The following is an 18,013-nucleotide window of genomic DNA, read 5'->3' on the forward strand; positions in this document are numbered from 1 at the left end:
TACTATGTGACCTAACTTTTCTGTGGAGCATTGCAAAGACCCAATTTTATTATTAATAGACCCCCTATGAATTTACCCATCTATTGATGCCAAACAGGCCTAGGTGTACAGTATCAGTTGAGCTTATACTCATTTCCTCAACTTTGTATGGCAGAATTCTTAATTTGACATATGAGCTGCCCTTCATCATGCTATTGAGGAATATGTGGTTGATCACTACTTTTATTGATTTTAAGTGGCATATTTTAAAACTGAATTATTCTTGTCTATATACAATATAGCCAAGTCAGCACATGGTCTCCTTGAGCCAGACACCATGCGGAGCGGTTCCTAAAAGTCTATTCAGTCTTTAAAACTACATCCCAGGCCAGGATATAGCTCACCACAGGGGTATTTGAAGCTGCCACAGGTGACACTGCTATCTTCTGACACAGGGATGTGCAGGGTCACCGAATACACACACAACTGCTACTTTAGTAGCTCAATTTATCAATGGATTAATTTGATATACCATATATACACTGCAGTTATGATTTAGGTCTTTTTCCCCATAATTATGTGATGGGTTAACCCTCATAAATAACTACGTTTTCTATGTTCACGACAACCAGCCTATTCCCAAAATGCTATTTAGACTTTCACTTTCTGAAACAGCTTAGTTGATCAAACAGATGTGGCACTACAATTGCCATTAGATGAAATTCTTTCCAGATTTTTACTTTCACCAATTTTATTACGTTACTTTCTTTGCAAGAAGAACACTCACTGAGCAGTTCACAGATATATTGCTTCTTTTGTGTCTCTCCACATACATAAAGTTTGCTTCCCATGCAAAATAGTAATTTCCTTAACAGTAACTATGACAAGAGTGTCACTTTAGAAGAAAGCACTTAAATACACACGTGTGTATCTCTAATCTTACACTTACCTGCACGAGCTAATATTTCTCAGTTCCAGGCCGACCAATATCAAAAGGTGAGAGTGTCCTCGATTAATAAATAGTTTCTCCCTGGCTGCCAGGCTGCCTCATTCTTCTTCACAAGATAGGGTTGAAGGTTTGATAGTTTACGCTGTTTATCCCATGTTTTTTTCTCATTGTCACAGAGCAGGCACAGTTGGTAGGAAGGCACTGCGATCAGCGGCTGATACATATGGCGCTATAGAATTTTGCCCGCAGGTCACTGCCCCCTTTGAGGTAACGGTGACTCTTGATCTTTTCGTGTGGAGGATGTCTTGACCTGCCTTATTAGGGCACGACAATGTGAGTCTAGAGGGGGTATTGTCATTCTGATGCCAGATTTAGCACTGTTCAGACAATAAAGGATTATATCCTTGGTTAAGTGGATTCAGGGCCATTTGGCCATCCACACACTTGGCTTGGGTAATCAGTTGGTTAGTTGTCCCGCAGTGCACGTTCCTCGCCACCAATTTTCAATTAAAAATATACTGACCTATTTAGCCACCTTACAAAGCCTCCAGGTCTTTATTTTATATAAGTTATTTAAGTATTACAATAGAAGGTAATTGTGAATGGGAAGAAAGACATCCACGTTATGCAGTTTAACAGTTCATAACCACATTTCCATTGTAGTTACATATTTTGGTACTAAGCATTCAGTTTGCTATGATTATAAATTAGTAAGTAGTTCAACTAGAATATTGGAGAGACTCCAACATTTTGGGAAAGTCTCCCAGACTCCCTGGGGGAGCAGGCACTTCTCCTTCATACTGACTACTTCATAGTGAAGTGGGTGGGATGGGGTCCATGGGGGACCAAATGACGCGAATCATGGCACTATCTCCCCCTACACCCTGCCAGTTCACCTACTCTCTGGTATTTCCCAGAGGGGGAAAATTTAAAGTATTAAGTAGTTAGAAGTAAAAAAGTATTATTGATCCCCTTTGTTCATCACTCAGTACAACCATCCTCATTCCTGAAATTCTGATTTGTAGCTAAAACAGTAAATTGGCAGTTAGATTTTACTACTTGCAGGTATGTTGATATGAAATGTATTGTAGCTCAAGTATTCACAAGCAATAAAGATTATTGTAGGTTGTTTATATAAGCAGAAAGAAACATACAAACAGTTTTGCACAGATTCTGCACATGAGAGAATACAAATCTGTTTACCATAAGTGATTGGCTGCCTAGTTTTCCGGAACACAGTCAGCAATGTAATCAACCAGTAATCAACCTGTATAGCAATAACTGTCATTTGTAGTATTAGAGAACTGAGTTTTCATCTAATAGTAGATTAAATAGTAGATTTGCATTCACATAATAAAAGATAAGATCAGGATATATAAATTATTATAAACTGTGAGATATGTGATTTTGCTAAGCTGATGCCATCTTGTTGCCTTATAGCTATTTTGTTCTCTTATAGCTTAAAGACAGATTAGATACAGCTAGTATGTAGGAGTTATTCATTGTTTGCACAAAACTATGCCTATGACCTTGGATATAGTAGATTGAGATAAACAACTCCCCCTTGGGGAGTATTTTTGTGTGAATATGTGAGAATGTAGCAAGATCTGTGTAAGGGAAGCGTGAGTGGTTAAAACCTTTTGGGGCGTAGTTTTCTGTAATACGTGATTTCTCTTCCCTGCCACTGCGAGACATTGGTGTATAGTAGTGGGCTCAGGAGTCTTGTCACTTTAACTGCTAAATCTTTGGACTCCTCCCCTACGTAACCTCTCCTCTCCAGAGAGATCATCAGTTTTTTTTTAGTCACTTGAAGCTAAGGTCTCTAGAGTATGGGCTCCTGCCTATACTCTGTTAGTCTTTTAGGTTTCATGTTTTTATTTTATTCTCCCTTTAGGTGCAGTGCGGGACTTCAGCCTAAGACCCAGGAGAGTGAGTAGGACTCAGTTCTGCTCACTCTGGGTCCCAGCGCAGGTAAGTGAAGCCCTGGGCTCACTTACCTTACACCTTCTGTCTGCATTCTCCTTGGAAATAGGTGTAGGGGGGGGCTGTGTGAAGGAGGGGGAAGCCCTCAGAAGTGGCCACAGTCTCTCTGTTAATAGCGGACAGGGGAATGAAGCCGTATCAGCCTCTCCTCCCACGCTGCTTCAGATGCCGAAAGGTCCCCGTTCGCCCCTAGGCAACGAGCAGTTAATAAGAAGGGGACACAGCAGCACTCACACTCATTGAGAGGTGAGTTGGTCCGCTTTACATTACTTGCGCTCCTGGGCATTATTTGTTATATAGCGCGAGTCCAGCGCTTTATGGTGGCCATTTTGCGGGGTCTTGATGGGGCCAGAAGGCGGAGGCGAGCAGGGCGGACAGAAGCAACAGGAAGGAGAGGAGAGGTAACGATAACTTCCTTCCTCCCAGGCTGTTCTCCCCACGCGCAGGACCCAGTCTACTCGTGGAGACACTGAAGTGAGCAGCGTGTCAGTGCTGGCCAGATCCTCTGCTTTGCCTCTCCTCTACTGACAGATTTTTGGTACCTGCTGTGTTACAGGCTTGTATTCTATAGTCATTTGTGGAGGTTTATATTTGTTTTGTGAGTTATTTCTTGGTAAAATTTCACAGACTGTACCTTACAGGTTTTTGCATTAGGAGATGTGCTAGTAGTTTAAAGAGAGACTTTTTTGGTATGAGAGACTCCAGAGTTTGACAGTCTCTCTTTCATCTGCATTTATTTTAATAATTATTTTAAGAAGCAGGACAATGGCTGAGAAGGGGACAGCTAAACGCAAGGGTCACTCTGTGCCTTCTGCAATGTATTTTACCTGTGCAAAATGTAATATAAAACTTTCTGTTGGACACACAGACCGAAATGTGCTTTGCGCAGCTTGTACTGCGTAGGTTCAGAGGCAAAACAGCTCAGTTCGCCTTGGCTACAATCCTTCTCTTCGGGTGTGGAAAAACTGACGACCGTTATGCTGCGGGTAACATAGGTACGTGAAAACACTACCCCAGTTACACTTGCAGGCAGTCAGTTTGACGAAAACGCTTCCACATCACAGGCGGGGTCTACCCACAGGGAAGATAGGTTGTCAACTATTTCCCAGAGGGGTAAGAGAGCTATTACTGATACAAGTCTGGACCTAGATCAGTACTCTCAGCTATCCTCGGCAGAGGAAGGTTAGGTAGATTTAGACCCGGAAGGGGAGAGCCGTTATGACTCTGACTTAGTTTCCACTAGTGTGGATGGTCTAATTCTAGGAATCAGGCATACATTAGGGTTTGCTGATCCTGAACCCTCAGCGCCCACGGGTGTCTCACTATTTAAAAGAGCTAAGGCTCCGTTAACTACATTCCCCCATTCTCCAGAGATGTTGGAGATTATTTCAGAAGCTTGGCTTAAGCCAAGTAAACAATTTATGATGCCGGGAAAATTTAAATCTCTTTATCCTCTGCCACCTGAGGACACAGTAAAATGGGAGTCATTACCTAAGGTTGACACCTCGGTAGCCCATCTAGCTTCATCTTCTGCTATTCTTGTCCAAGAACGGATACCCCTTAAAGATTATACAGATAGAAAGTGTGATTTAGCTCTTCGCTCAGCATACACTGCTGTGGGAAGCTTGTTTAGCCCAAATATGGCTGTGCCCTGGACTAACAAGGCTGTACAATTATGGATGGAAGCTTTGATTAAGGGTCTTAGAGATAATACTCCTCGTACAGAACTCTTAAATCTTGCAGAGCATGTACTAGAGACCTCGGAGTATGTGTCAAATGCAGCCATGGATGCAGTGTCAGTGAATGCTAAGGCCTCCGCTCTTATTGTAGCGGCTCGTCGTAACCTATGGTTATGGACGTGGTCAGTTAATACAGACTCTAAGAGAGCATTAGAGTGTTTACCCTTTGTCGGCTTAACCCTATTCTGGGCAGAGCTCGAAAGGGTCATTCAAGAGACTACGGGGGGAAAGGGCACTTCTCTCCCTACTGTCTCCAACAGGCCCTGGCCGGATAGGTTTCGTTCCTTTCGGTGCTTTACCAGTGGTGGAGGTACCCTTAATAGAGGCTAGTACTCAGCCTCAAGGCCATCTGCTAGTAGAGGCAGAGGAGGTAGAGGTGCGGCGACAAGAGGTTCTTCTCGCCCAGCAGGGAAGAGCTCAGGGTGACAGAGCTTCTCGGGGGAGCATCAGGTGGGAGCACACTTTCTTCAGTTCAGAGATCAATGGTGGAAGTCCACAACAGATCTCTGGATTCGAGGGATTGTGTCCACGGGCTATATTATAGACCTAGCTCATTCCCCCGTCTCAGATTTTTCATCACCCCTCTCCCCTCTTGTCCCCTCAGATGTGTCGCCCTTCATGAAGCTATTCAAAAGCTTCTAGCAGCGCAGGTTGTTGTTCAGGTTCCTCCTCTAGAAAGGGGTCAGTGTTTTTACTCGAACCTTTTCCTGGTACCAAAGCCAGATGCGTCTTTCCGGCCCATTCTGAATCTTTAGTCGTTAAACAAACAACTGACTATTCAAAAATTTTGCATGGAATCCCTTTGCTAGGTTATAGCAGGGATAGAGAAAGGGGTGTTTTTGGCATCCATAGACATCAAGGATACCTACCTACATGTACCGATATGGGAAGGACACCAGAGTCTCCTTCGTTTTGCAGTAGGCGAGGCGCAGTTTCAGTTTAGGGCTCTCCCCTTCGGCCTGGCTACTGCTCCCAGAGTATTTACCAAGATTATGGCCATTATGGACGGTCTTCTGCGCCAGAAGGGTGTAACAATTATCCCCTATCTAGACGACCTTCTGTTGAAGGCACCGTCTGCAGTTCCTGTGTCACAACATATTCAGACAGTTATACAGTTTCTTCAGAGTCACGGCTGGGTGTTGAATTTACCCAAGTCATCTCTTGTTCCAGCTCAACAAATGCGTTTTCTGGGCCTGCTTTTCGATACTCAGTCTCTGAGAGTTTTTCTCCCAAGGGAAAAAGTCCTAGCTCTGCAGAAGAATTTAGACAGGCAGATTATTCGTCTGTTCACGCCCGCAAGGCTGTCCCTTGTCTGGTGGTTGTCCTAGGCCAATCTGGAGAAGGCCCAGTCCTTACAGTCCTGGTCTTGGACTCTAGTCACTACAGACGCAAGTCTGTTGGGGGTGGGGAGGAGTAACAGGAACCCTGAGGCTTCAGGGTCTCTGATCTCCTCAGGAAGCCTCTCTTCCTATAAATATTCTAGAGCTCAGAGCAGTATACAATGCTCTGATAGGAGCCAAGAAATTCCTAAGAGGAAAACTGCTTCAGATTCAGTCCGACGACGCCACCACGGTTGCATACATAAACCACCAGGGGGGCACTCGCAGTGTGGCTGCCATGCGAGAGATCAGGCGCATTTTGTCTTGGGCAGAGCATCAGGTGCCCAAGATTTCGGCCATTCACATTCCGAGGGTGAGGAATTTGGAAGCAGACTTCCTCAGCAGACATTCACTTCATCCCGGGGAATGGGCTTTGAACAGTCAGATATTCTCCCTTCTGGTGGATCGTTGGGGCAGCCTGGACATAGTCCTGCTGGCGTCCAGACTGAACCATCAGGTTCCGCGCTACGGTGCAAGAGCTCGAGACCCAGGGGCGGAAATAGTAGATGCCACGTCGACCCCATGGCCATATCAGATGGTATACATTTTCCCTCCTATACCATTGATTGCGCGAGTTCTAAAGAAGTTGAAAAGAGAGGGAGTTCCCGCTATTCTAATACCTCCATTTTGGCCACGCAGAGCGTGGTTCTCAGACCTGCTATTGTTAGTAGGGGCTCCTCCATTCCGGCTTCCAATGCAGGCAGATCTCCATTCCTTTACCAAGGTTTAGATCAGCTGGCTTTGACGGCCTGGCTGTTGAAACCCTAATACTTAAAACCAGGGGTTTCTCTCAGGATGTTATAACTACCATGATTAGGGCCAGAAAGCCTTCTTCGTCTTCCATATATTACAGAGTGTGGAAGACATATATTTTGTGGTGTGAGTCTGAGAGATTCCACTCTTCAAATTTTAAGCTTTCTTATTTTTCACGCCGATAGGGCAGTCCTTCGTACCAAGCCATCTTTCATTCCGAGGGTGGTTTCTAGGTTTCACCTAAATCAAGGAAATTGTTGGCCCTGCATTCCGAACAAAGAAGGACCCCTTAGAAGAGTCTATGCAGTTCTTAGGTGTGGTACGAGCTCTACAAGGTTATGTAGACCGTACGTCTCAGGTCAGAAAGACAAAGAGTTTTTGTTTTATAGGACGCCAATAAAAGAAGGTGGCCTGCTTCAAAGCAGTCAATTGCCTGGTGGATCACATCCACGATTCGAGAAGCTTACATTGCAGCTTCTCTGTCAGTCCTGGAAAATTTTGAAGGCACATTCTACTAGGGCAGTAGGTGCCTCCTGGGCGGCTAGGCACGGGGCATCGGCGGAGCAGTTGTGTGGAGCGGCAACTTGGTCTTCCGTCCACATTTTCACTAAATTTTACAGACTTCAAGGCTTTGCATCGGCTGATGCAAGCTTTGGTTGCAAGGTTTTGCGTGCAGCTGGTCCAGAGCATTCCCACCCTTGAGGAAGCTTTGGTATATCCCCAATGTCTCGCAGTGTCCCTCAATGGCAGTGAAGAGAAAATAAGATTTTCACTCACGGTAAAATTAATTTCGCTGACTCCATTGGGGGACACTGCACACCCTCCCTTGCTCTGTGTGTATTTCTGTGTGTGAAAACTTTGGTTATGGTTCTTTATAGTTTAAGACCTTGCCAGGTTATATTACCTCCTTTACGTTCACTCTTGGTTGTTCAAAACTGAGGATCTCTCTGGAGAGGAGGGGTTAAGTAGGGGAGGAGTCCAAAGACTTAGCAGTTAAAGTGACAAGACTTCTGAGCCCACTACTATACCCCAATGTCTCGCAGTGTCTCCCAATGGATTTTACGGTCAGTAAAAATCTTATTTTTGTGCTATATAGATATGGACTTGTAACTAATAAAGCAGAGCTAATTGTACACGCAATCCATGCAGCGTATTTAATTCTCTCCAGATAATGAGCTCATAACTGATAAACTGACACTTAGAGGTGAACAATCTGATTTAGATTTGACAAATGCTTACTTGAACATTTTGGTTCAGGACGCCATCCAGTTGCAGCACAATATATTGATCCATCTTCTCTTCTGTTAGGTGTTAGAAAATTTGTATTACATCTATAACCCACAGTAGCACCAGGGTGTGATGGAAAACTATAATAAGAATGAAGCCATCCATTTTTTATTTCAGGTCTTTCACATTTTTTATCTGCAAAAAGAAAATACCAGATTTGTTATCTAGGAAAAATGCATGTTCCAGGCTTTTCAGTGAAATAGTGTAAGTTTTCAATGTAAATACCAATCTGTCATGAAGAACTTAAAATGAATAACTACATTTTAATCAGGTAAAACTTTTGTAACAGATTTGTAGGTCAGCGAGGCTGATGTATTTCCACATTTAAAGTGTGTTTGTACAGAACTATGAGATATCATTCACTTAAATTAATTAAGCTTCAAAAGCTCAGGAGTGCACAGGTGTTGTTTAAGCACGATTGAAGCACTGACCAGAGCTCCATTAATATACTTAACTGATTAAGTATTACTATAGCTGGGTACACACTTCAAGTTTTTCAGCCAATTATTGTGCCAATTACACAATTAATGAGTGTTAGGTCAGATATCACATTTGTATGAACGCTCCAACGATCATGTTTTATTGTTTCCAAGCACATCACATTGTTTGGTTTGATTTTATAAATGGACTAAAAATCAAAGTGTGTATGCACTCACGACCAGCAGTGTAGACAGATCTCTACAGAGTTTACAGAGTCACGATCTTTTCAGCTGATCAACACATATCTGAAGGCAAGTCTTGTAAAATGTGTATAGTGGGTACACTTGAATCGGCAAGCTGATCGGGACTTTCAGGCGTTGGTAAAATCATTAACAATATCGGAGAAATTTTCTGTAGGTGTATCTAGCCTAAGTCCATAATGATATACACATTTTAAGGGATATCTAGTTTACTAAAATCCCCTGATAGTCTTGTTACTTATCTTAGTAACATTCTTTAACATTCTGTAAATTAATCAAAATATTTTATCACATTATTTTTTAATGCAATTTAAGTTAGTGCAATTTGCAATTACAGCAAAGGAAAAGCTATATGGTAAGTAAGTGATAAAACAATACTTGATAAAGATATTGCAAAATATACACTGATCAGCCACAACTTTAAAAACCACTGACAGGTGAAGTGAATACCATTGATTATCTCATTACAATGGCAACTGTCAAGAGGTAGAATATATTCCATAGACAAAAAACCTTACGGTTTAACATGTCCGATTAAGGTTTCTTACACTTATACATACCGGTAATTTAAAATTTAAGAAATTGATTGAAACTCTTCCACTCAAACTCCAAAAGCAATGAAATGACGACGTTTAAGGCAGAAACCTTAATGGACGTGTTACTTGTGCAATACAGACATGGTATGACATCACATCCTGTGGTTAGCTGCAGATTCAGCACTATTATGGAGTGAGATTGCTGTCACTCAGAAAATGGTGGAGCTGCTAATTCACAGATTTGTGTGTTCACTGGAATACACCCATGCAGAACTATTGCGTTTTTTAAAAAGAGACAGTAGAGCAACTTCATAAAAAAGTAGAACTACAAAAACCCTGTAGAGCATTTCTCCATCCAAGACTGTGCCTGCTCCTAGAATATACCTGCAGAACATAGCTCATCACCAAACAGTATCTGCTCCCGAAAGATTCCTGCAAAGCATCCCTCCACCCAAAACAATCGCCACAGCTGACAGACCCCTGCAGAGCATCCTTCCACTCAACATACTAACCCTTCCTGAGAGATCCCTGCATAGTATTCCTCCCACCAACACTGTACCTGCTCCCAACAGATCCCTGCAGAATATCCCTCCTCCCGAAACACAATACTTACTCCAGACATACCCCTATAGAGCATTTCTCCTTCCAAGACTGTGCCTGCTCCTAGAGTATACCTGCAGAACATAGCTCATCACCAAACAGTATCTGCTCCCAAAAGAATCCTGCAGAGCATTTCTCCACCCAAAACACTCCCTGCAGCTGACAGACCCCTGCAGAGCATCCCTCCACTCCACATACTAACCCCACCTGACAGATCCTTGTAGAGCATTCCTCCATCCAATATTGTGCCTACTCCTAAAATATACCTGCAATACATGCCTCTTCACCAAATATGGTTCCTGCAGCTGACAGATCCCTGCAGAGAATCTCTCTGTGCGTTTGGACTACACTATTGTGCAGTTTGATAAAATATTTCCCGATAAAGTCTTGTTGGCTTTATGTATCCTTAAAAGTTAGCTTAGGGCTTGTAAAGGAATGTAATAGCAAGCATTGCTCACTGAAAACCAAACTAAGCAGAGGATTATACACCAATTTAATGTAATTTAACTCTAAAATTATTTTGTAGTTCTACTTTTTTATGAAGCTCTACTGTCTCTTTCTAAGACACACAGGCCCTAAACTACGGTAAACCTAAACTAAGAAAATGTAATAGTACTGCATGTGTGTATTCCAGTGAACACACAAATCTGTGAATTAGCAGCTCCACCATTTTGTGAGTGACAGCAATCTCACTCCATAATAGTGCTGAATCTGCAGCTAACCACAGGATGTGATGGCATACCATGTCTGTATTGCGCAAGTAACACGTCCATTAAGGTTTCTGCCTTAATCGTCGTAATTTCATTGCTTTTTGGAGTTTAAGTGGAAGAGTTTCAATAATTCCTTAATATTCAAATTGTGTATAGGTGTAAGAAACCTTAATCGGACATGTTAAACCGTAAGGTTTTTTGTCTATGGAATTTCATAGCTTTTTATAAAGTTACAATATTTATGATTTCAAAATTAGAAACAGAAATTGACAGCAAATAAGAACCAATGGACCATCTAGTTTATCCTATTTTTTTATATCCATAATAACCAAGAATATTTATATAAGCCTCTACCACCTCTTTTGTCTGGCTATACCACCTATCCTGTACCATTTTTTTTTTATAAATTACTTTTGCCTCGGATATCATCTAAACCTAGTACCCTCCATTCCCAGTATATGTTCTTTTCTCAGATATCCCCCCACCTTCATGTCCACCACCTTTTCTATCACATACAACCCCTCCAATGCACCATCTTTTACCTCACATGCTCCACTGCCCATCAGCATTTATTTCTCTTTCGTTCATGGAGGACACTGGATAGTGAACGGGTATTCAATGCTGTGGCAGGAGCTTGGGCACTTTAAATTTGCACCAAAAACTCAAGCTCCTCCCCTTCTATACCTTTGAAGTCCAGAATGAACTTCAGGTTTTTTTCTAAGTGCCCGTTGCAGCTGGGCAATTTCTTCCATGGCTGTTATAGGCAGCCTCTACTTTTGATGTAATTTTATTGTACTTGGACTCATAACTGGCGTTGCCTAAAGCTCCCTGTGTGGGATTTCCTCGGGGAGAGAGGGGAAACACTGATCACTGTGCAATACAGTTTTGCTCTGCACTTTGTGTCTGTTTTGCAGCCCACTTTTAGCTTGTTATTGTGCTCTACCAACTTTACTTTGATCTATGTGGCTGTTTTATAGTCAACTGTAAGCTTTAATTGTGCACTGCAGCTGTCCTCTATATCTCCCCTAATTTATCCTATAATGTCAGATAAAGAGAGTATGTCCAGGGCCAAGCCTAGGAGATGAGCATCATTTTGTCTAGTGGCCAGTCAGAAGCTAAAGCTTAGGAAGAGTATGTTGTAAAGGTTCAGCAGACACATTAGCAGGCAGGAGGTGCCAATGTAACGGCTGAAATTCCCTGGGCAAGGTATTTGGCTTAGTACATTGCGTACCTGACGTAGATGTTTTTCCCCACGGGGAATTCAACATTCCTCTGCCAAACCAGCTTATCTCTAACATGCCACCCCATATGCCCAGTTTTTATCACATGCACCCCATATGCTCACCAGCTTTTTACTTATGTCACCCTTATATTCGCACTAGCTTTCCTTTCCCATGACAACTCATATTCCCAAAAGTTTTTTAAATGACACTTCTTTACTGGCACCCAGTAAAAATTATTTATGGAGGTAAAAGAGTATAACAGAAGTGACGTCATGCACTGTGGAAGGGAAGGATTCTCCCCACCAGTCAGGGACAAGGGGTTCTGCAATGTCAGATGCAGGTGCATGAAATAGACTCCAGCAGAAGTTTGATGATGTATACAGTGAGCAGTACACATCTTCAGCTGTGGTAGCTTTAACTGCACCTGGTGGAGCAGCCTGTGGAGCTGAGAGTCTAGCGGGGGGGTTGATGCTGTGCTGGCTAAAGGAGGGGAGGGAAAAGCATGACCTACGTACCTGCTATCAGCTGAGATAGATGAGGAGAGCAGGAACCACAGCCATATACAGGGCTGTGTGCATTCTACCCTGTCAGCCGTATTGGTCTAGTATACATTATCTCTCACAGTGACTTTACCCTGACCTATTTATGACAACCCTACACACGTTGACTATAATCTTTGTCTGACCTTTCCTGGGGGCTTGTAACCATGACAGTTGTATAATAGCACCTTCATCGCTCTGCCAGCAATATGCAGGTAAATTAACAATACAGATCGTCAGAATAAGACCATACCAAGCAGATTAATTTACTATGTACACATTTACCCAGATGTATTTATATTTATAAAACATGTGTTGCTCCATCTACTGCGTGCCACAATAATCTGACACCCGAAGATGCTCAGTCTATTACGTATACTATACTATAATACTGTACTGTGACACCATACACTGCTCTGTGTATTACATGTACTGTACTATAATATCACTTACTGCTTTGTGACACCAAACACTGCTCTGTGTATTACATGTACTGAACTATAATATCACATATTGCGCTGTGTATTACATGTACTGTACTATAATATTACACTTATGCACCCTTTTACCTGTGCCCTCCCCAAACTTGTGCACCCACACCCCATATCATATGCCCAACAGCTTTTCTCTAACATGCCCAGCTGCCCACCAACTTTTATCTCACATGCCACCCTGCCTCTGGGAAGTGTGGCCATCAGCCTAAACGCAGTTAAAATCACGTGGGTGAGTGATTAGGTGTTTAGCCTATGGGCTGCTTTTATCTTTAACCAATAAGGCAGAGGAGGGGGGTGGTCTGGAATTTATATAGGTGAAAGTTCTCCACCATTTCCCCCTCTCTGTTTCCGGATTCCTCCCGCCCACCCAGCAATTATTGGGTTTTGTATATTTGGTTTCTTTTAGGTGGGAGAGCAGTGCAGTCGGTAAGTTTGCATATGGTGCTTGGGTTATCTCGTCATAGGTCACTACTCCCCCTTTGGATTGTGTTGTCATCACATGTGTTGGGTCCAGTGAATGGGACTCTGGGCCAGTATGTTTAAGGTTTTACTTGCGGTTAAAAGGGGGGTGTAGTCTTGCCGTTGGACAGATATTTTGCACCGGCCAATAGATAAGGTATGATCCTGGGTTGGTGGTACAATGGTCTGACCTTTCCACCGTTATTGGTTTTGTGTTTGCTGACTGCCCTGCTCTCGTCCGCCTTTCAGCCCCTTTAGTTTTAATATTAGTCATTTAATAAATAATATTTTATTCCAACGTTAATCTGGTGTCCGTGTCTTTATTGGTTTTCCTTATGGTATTATGGTAAACACTAAGAATTTCCACAATGTGCATTTTAATGCTTTTCTCTCAAATGAACTGGGAGCTCCCAGCCTACAGGCACCTTGTACCTGCAGGTTTACGAGGGACAGTTCGTTCAGACTAAGGGAACGGACATACAAGTGTGTCTGGCCGTATTCCCCCTGAAGGAGGCCCTGGAAGTGGGTGAGGAGTGCAGTGCGAAGGGAGCAGAGAAGCGGGTGAGGAGTGCAGTGCGAGGGGAGCAGAGAAGCGGGTGAGGAGTGCAGTGCGAGGGGAGCAGAGAAGCGGGTGAGGAGTGCAGTGCGAGGGGAGCAGAGAAGCAGGTGAGGAGTGCAGGAAAGTTTGTGCGGAGTGTAGTTTGATGGGTGCATAAGTGAAGCAGTGAAATGAGATATGCAGTGTGGGAGGGGTGCTTGAGATGCAGTGTAGAGAATTAACTGAGGGGTGTATAATTAGGGGTACAGTTCTCATGTGTGAAGAGACTGATACTAGTTGCAGTCCATGTGTCTTCGTTAGGTTTAAGGATAAAGGTTATAGGCTGATATTTTGGTGTCATTAAGGGGCTTGTGAGGGGTGTAGTGAAGTGCTGTAAAGGTGTAGTGTGAGGAGGTAGTTGCGGTGCTGTAGAGGTGTAGTGTGAAAGGTGTAGTGCAATGCTCTAGAGGCCTACAGTAGTGTGAGGGGATTGGTGCAGTGTGAGCAAATGGGTGCAGTGTGAGCAGGTATGTATAGTGATGCAGAGGTGTAGTACAGTAGAGCAGAGATGTAGTGTGAGGAGGTCAGCGCAGTGCTGTAGGGTTGTAGTGAAGTGCTCTAGAGGTGTAGTGTGAGGGGTGCACTGCTATAGTGTGAGGTGATAGATGTAGTACTGTAGAGGTGTACTGTGCGGGGGTAGGTGCAGTCCTGTAGTAGTGTAGTGTCCGGGGGTAGGTGCAGTGCTGTAGAGGTGTAGTGTGAGGGGGCAGATGCAGTGCTGTAGAGTTGTAGTGTGAGGTGGCAAATTCAGTGCTGTAGAGGTGTAGTGTGAGGTGGTAGGTGCAATGCTGTAGAGGTGTAGTGTCTGGGGGTAGGTGCATTGCTGTAGAGTTGTAGAGTGAGGGGGTAGATGCAGTGCTGTAGAGGTGCAGTGCGAGGGGTGTAGCACAGTGCTGTATGGGTGTAGTGTGAAGGGGTAGGTGCAGAGTTGGTATGGGTGTAGTGTGGTGCTGTAGTGTGCTCTTTGTATGCCCCCTGTCCTCTCTAAATTCCTGCATCTCTCTATATACCCCCTGTCCTCTTTATATAGCTGCATCTCTCTATATACCCCCTGTCCTCTCTATGAACCTGTATCTCTATATACCCCCTGTCCTCTCTATGTACCTGCATTTCTATATACCTGCATCTCTATATACCCCCTGTCCTCTGTATATACCCCATTCTCTCTATACACCCTGTATTTCTCTATATATACCCTGTTCTCTCTATACCCCCTGTATCTCTCTCTATATCCCCTGTCCTCTCCATATACCTACATCTCTATATACCCTCTGTCCTCTGTATATACATGCATCTCTATATACCCCATTTCTCTCTATATACCCCCTGACCACTCTGTATACCTAAAGAAAAAAGGGGGAGTTTCCAATCCGCTCTAAGGTAAGGACAAACCTCAAATACATAAAATATAAAAAGTGAGGGGGTGCTCTCCAAACTAGACAAATCTAGAAAGTAAGAAGAAGAGGGTCAGTCGATAATTAATATCAACCGAAACACTCCTGTCCACAAAGAGATTTTATATAAACAAAATCAACTTTATTGCTAATTTACTATATATAGATAAGATCAACTTTATTAATGAATTATTTAAAATTTAGACAAATATCCAGAATGTCATCAGAATAGGCGAATTTAAAATATATAGTACCGCAAAAGATAGAAATAAAGTGTTAAAGAAATAAAAAATCAAAATAGACCCATAGGGGATCAATTGCTGATCATTTTCTTGATTTAATGAATATATAGCTAAATTTATGATAATTGGTCTGATCTCCAATTGAATTATTGTGGAGATTTCATATTATTAGACCAGATTAACTAATGTATTCAGTCTCACCGAGATATATCCTGAAATATGTACAGTCACCATTATATCAATCAGGGGTTAGTATTATTTCCCCACACTTACTAGAAGTTATTATTACTTCTTATAATACATGCACAGATATCACATATTGGGAATCATTAGTATCTCCTTCATTATACGTGAAAAAAGGCAAAATTAGGATAGGCTTGTTGGAAATAAAATACGAGACTAAGTTGTTATTTATTTTATATTCTTTTATTTATTATTTTTATATATCTTGTTACAAGAATGATGTTTAAACAGTATATAGTCTCAAATGCTTACATCCACCAATCTCCCCAACGGAGTGTGTAAACACCCAAAGTGTTGTTCCCTGTGATGCAGGGGAGACGTCCTTGCTGTTAATTAATTATAGTGCAGAGCTCTATTCACCCTAGCATCTCATTAAGGTCATAATATCCGTATATAGAGGTCCAGAATTTTAGAAATGACCCACTATGATATTCAGAGCCCTAACTTCTAGTTGTGGTCATATAATCTCTATCTAGTGGTCCCAAATTGATGGAATATCCCACCTGTCACTCACCAGACTGTGAGTGCTTCTTCCCGTGTGTTTAGGAACCGTGGCCGTCCATCATCCTGAGGGTCTGCGCATGCGCATCCCTTTCAAACCTTCAGTACCTGTTCCTTTTAGTTAATTGGCTGATCAGGCAACACTCCCTATTTAAAGCACCTGAGTTCCATACCTCGTTGCCTGATCTTGGAGTCTCATTCCCCATGAGCCTCTGAAGGTGTTCCTGTGTTTCCTCGTGTATTCAGCGCTGCTGATTCCTGTGGTTTCCAGACCACTTCAACTCTCCTGTGGTTTCCAGACCACTTCAACCCTCCTGTGTTTCATCGTGACTGTTTAGCTGATTCCTATCCGCTGCCTCCGTGCACTACAGTCTTCAGCTCACTTCAACCCTCCTGTGTTTCATCGTGACTGTTTAGCTGATTCCTATCCGCTGCCTCCGTGCACTACAGTCTTCAGCTCACTTCAACCCTCCTGTGTTTCATCGTGACTGTTTAGCTGATTCCTATCCGCTGCCTCCGTGCACTACAGTCTTCAGCTCACTTCAACCCTCCTGTGTTTCATCGTGACTGTTTAGCTGATTCCTATCCGCTGCCTCTGTGCACTACAGTCTTCAGCTCACTTCAACCCTCCTGTGTTTCATCGTGACTGTTTAGCTGATTCCTATCCGCTGCCTCCGTGCACTACAGTTTTTAGCTCACTTCAACCCTCCTGTGTTTCATCGTGACTGTTTAGCTGATTCCTATGCGCTGCCTCCGTGCACTACAGTCTTCAGCTCACTTCAACCCTCCTGTGTTTCATCGTGACTGTTTAGCTGATTCCTATCCGCTGCCTCCGTGCACTACAGTCTTCAGCTCACCTCAACTCTCCTGTGTTTCCTCGAGTCTGCAACAGCTGATTCCTATCCGCTGCTCACCGTGCTCAACAGTTCCAGCTCAGCTCTACTCTCCCGTGTTTCATTGTGACTGCATCTGCTGATTTCTATCCGCTACCTCCGTGTACCCGCAGAGTCCTGCTGGCTGCTACTCCTCAGTTCTTCTCGTGTCTGCAGCAGCTGATCCGCTCTCCGTGCTTCTCAGTGTTCCTGCCGGTGTCTACTCGCCAGTCTGCATCGGACCTACACCTCGCTACTTTCATCTCGGCTAGACCATCGCTACTCTTCAGGGTCCTCCAGGAGTCCAGTTCTACATACTACTGCTTCCTGAGTATTTGTTGCTTTCCCTGCTGGTCTACCTACCTGTGCGCTGCACCTACTTGATTACCGCTTCACCCTCCAGGGACTCCGCATCCTGCCGGCCTCCAACCGTTCAGGTATCTCTGCACTCCTGTCTGACAGCCTGCTCCTGAACCACGGTATGCATACTTCTCATTGACTGTGCTGGTGTATTGCATATCTTGCTGGACTGAGTTGTTCTCCTCTGGAGTTTACTATCCGCTGAGACTATTGCCATCATTGACTGTGTTATCTTTTGCCCGGATACTTTCTGTGACTTTGTATTATTGCAGTGCTGTTCAGTCATTACTATATTGTGCATGTCATTGTGGATCAAGTTCAAGGTGCCCGTGTATCCTCTGTATTGCAGTCTCTCCCCGTGCTCCTCCTCACATATATATTCAGTGGTACAACTTGCTAGAGGCAGACCACTGATCCCTGTTTCCTGTGTCACCTGTTCCAGTATCCCCTCACATAGCAGTGGTACAACTTGCTAACGCAGACCACTGACTCC

At 43.4% G+C, this 18,013-nt stretch overlaps 1 protein-coding gene across 3 annotated transcripts in view; it reads right to left on the bottom strand.

Moving 5' to 3' along the window:
* Positions 1-18,013, bottom strand: part of LOC142099296 (coagulation factor XIII B chain-like) — a 341,745-nt gene that overhangs the window by 232,494 nt on the left and 91,238 nt on the right. For all 3 annotated transcript variants that reach the window (XM_075182612.1, XM_075182611.1, XM_075182613.1), the window contains one exon: positions 8,022-8,204. In XM_075182612.1, the coding sequence (XP_075038713.1) occupies positions 8,022-8,204 (183 nt within the window). The remainder of the gene's footprint in view (positions 1-8,021; positions 8,205-18,013) is intronic.

This window comes from Mixophyes fleayi, chromosome 8 (genome assembly GCF_038048845.1).
Source record: "Mixophyes fleayi isolate aMixFle1 chromosome 8, aMixFle1.hap1, whole genome shotgun sequence".
Lineage (NCBI taxonomy): Eukaryota > Metazoa > Chordata > Amphibia > Anura > Limnodynastidae > Mixophyes > Mixophyes fleayi.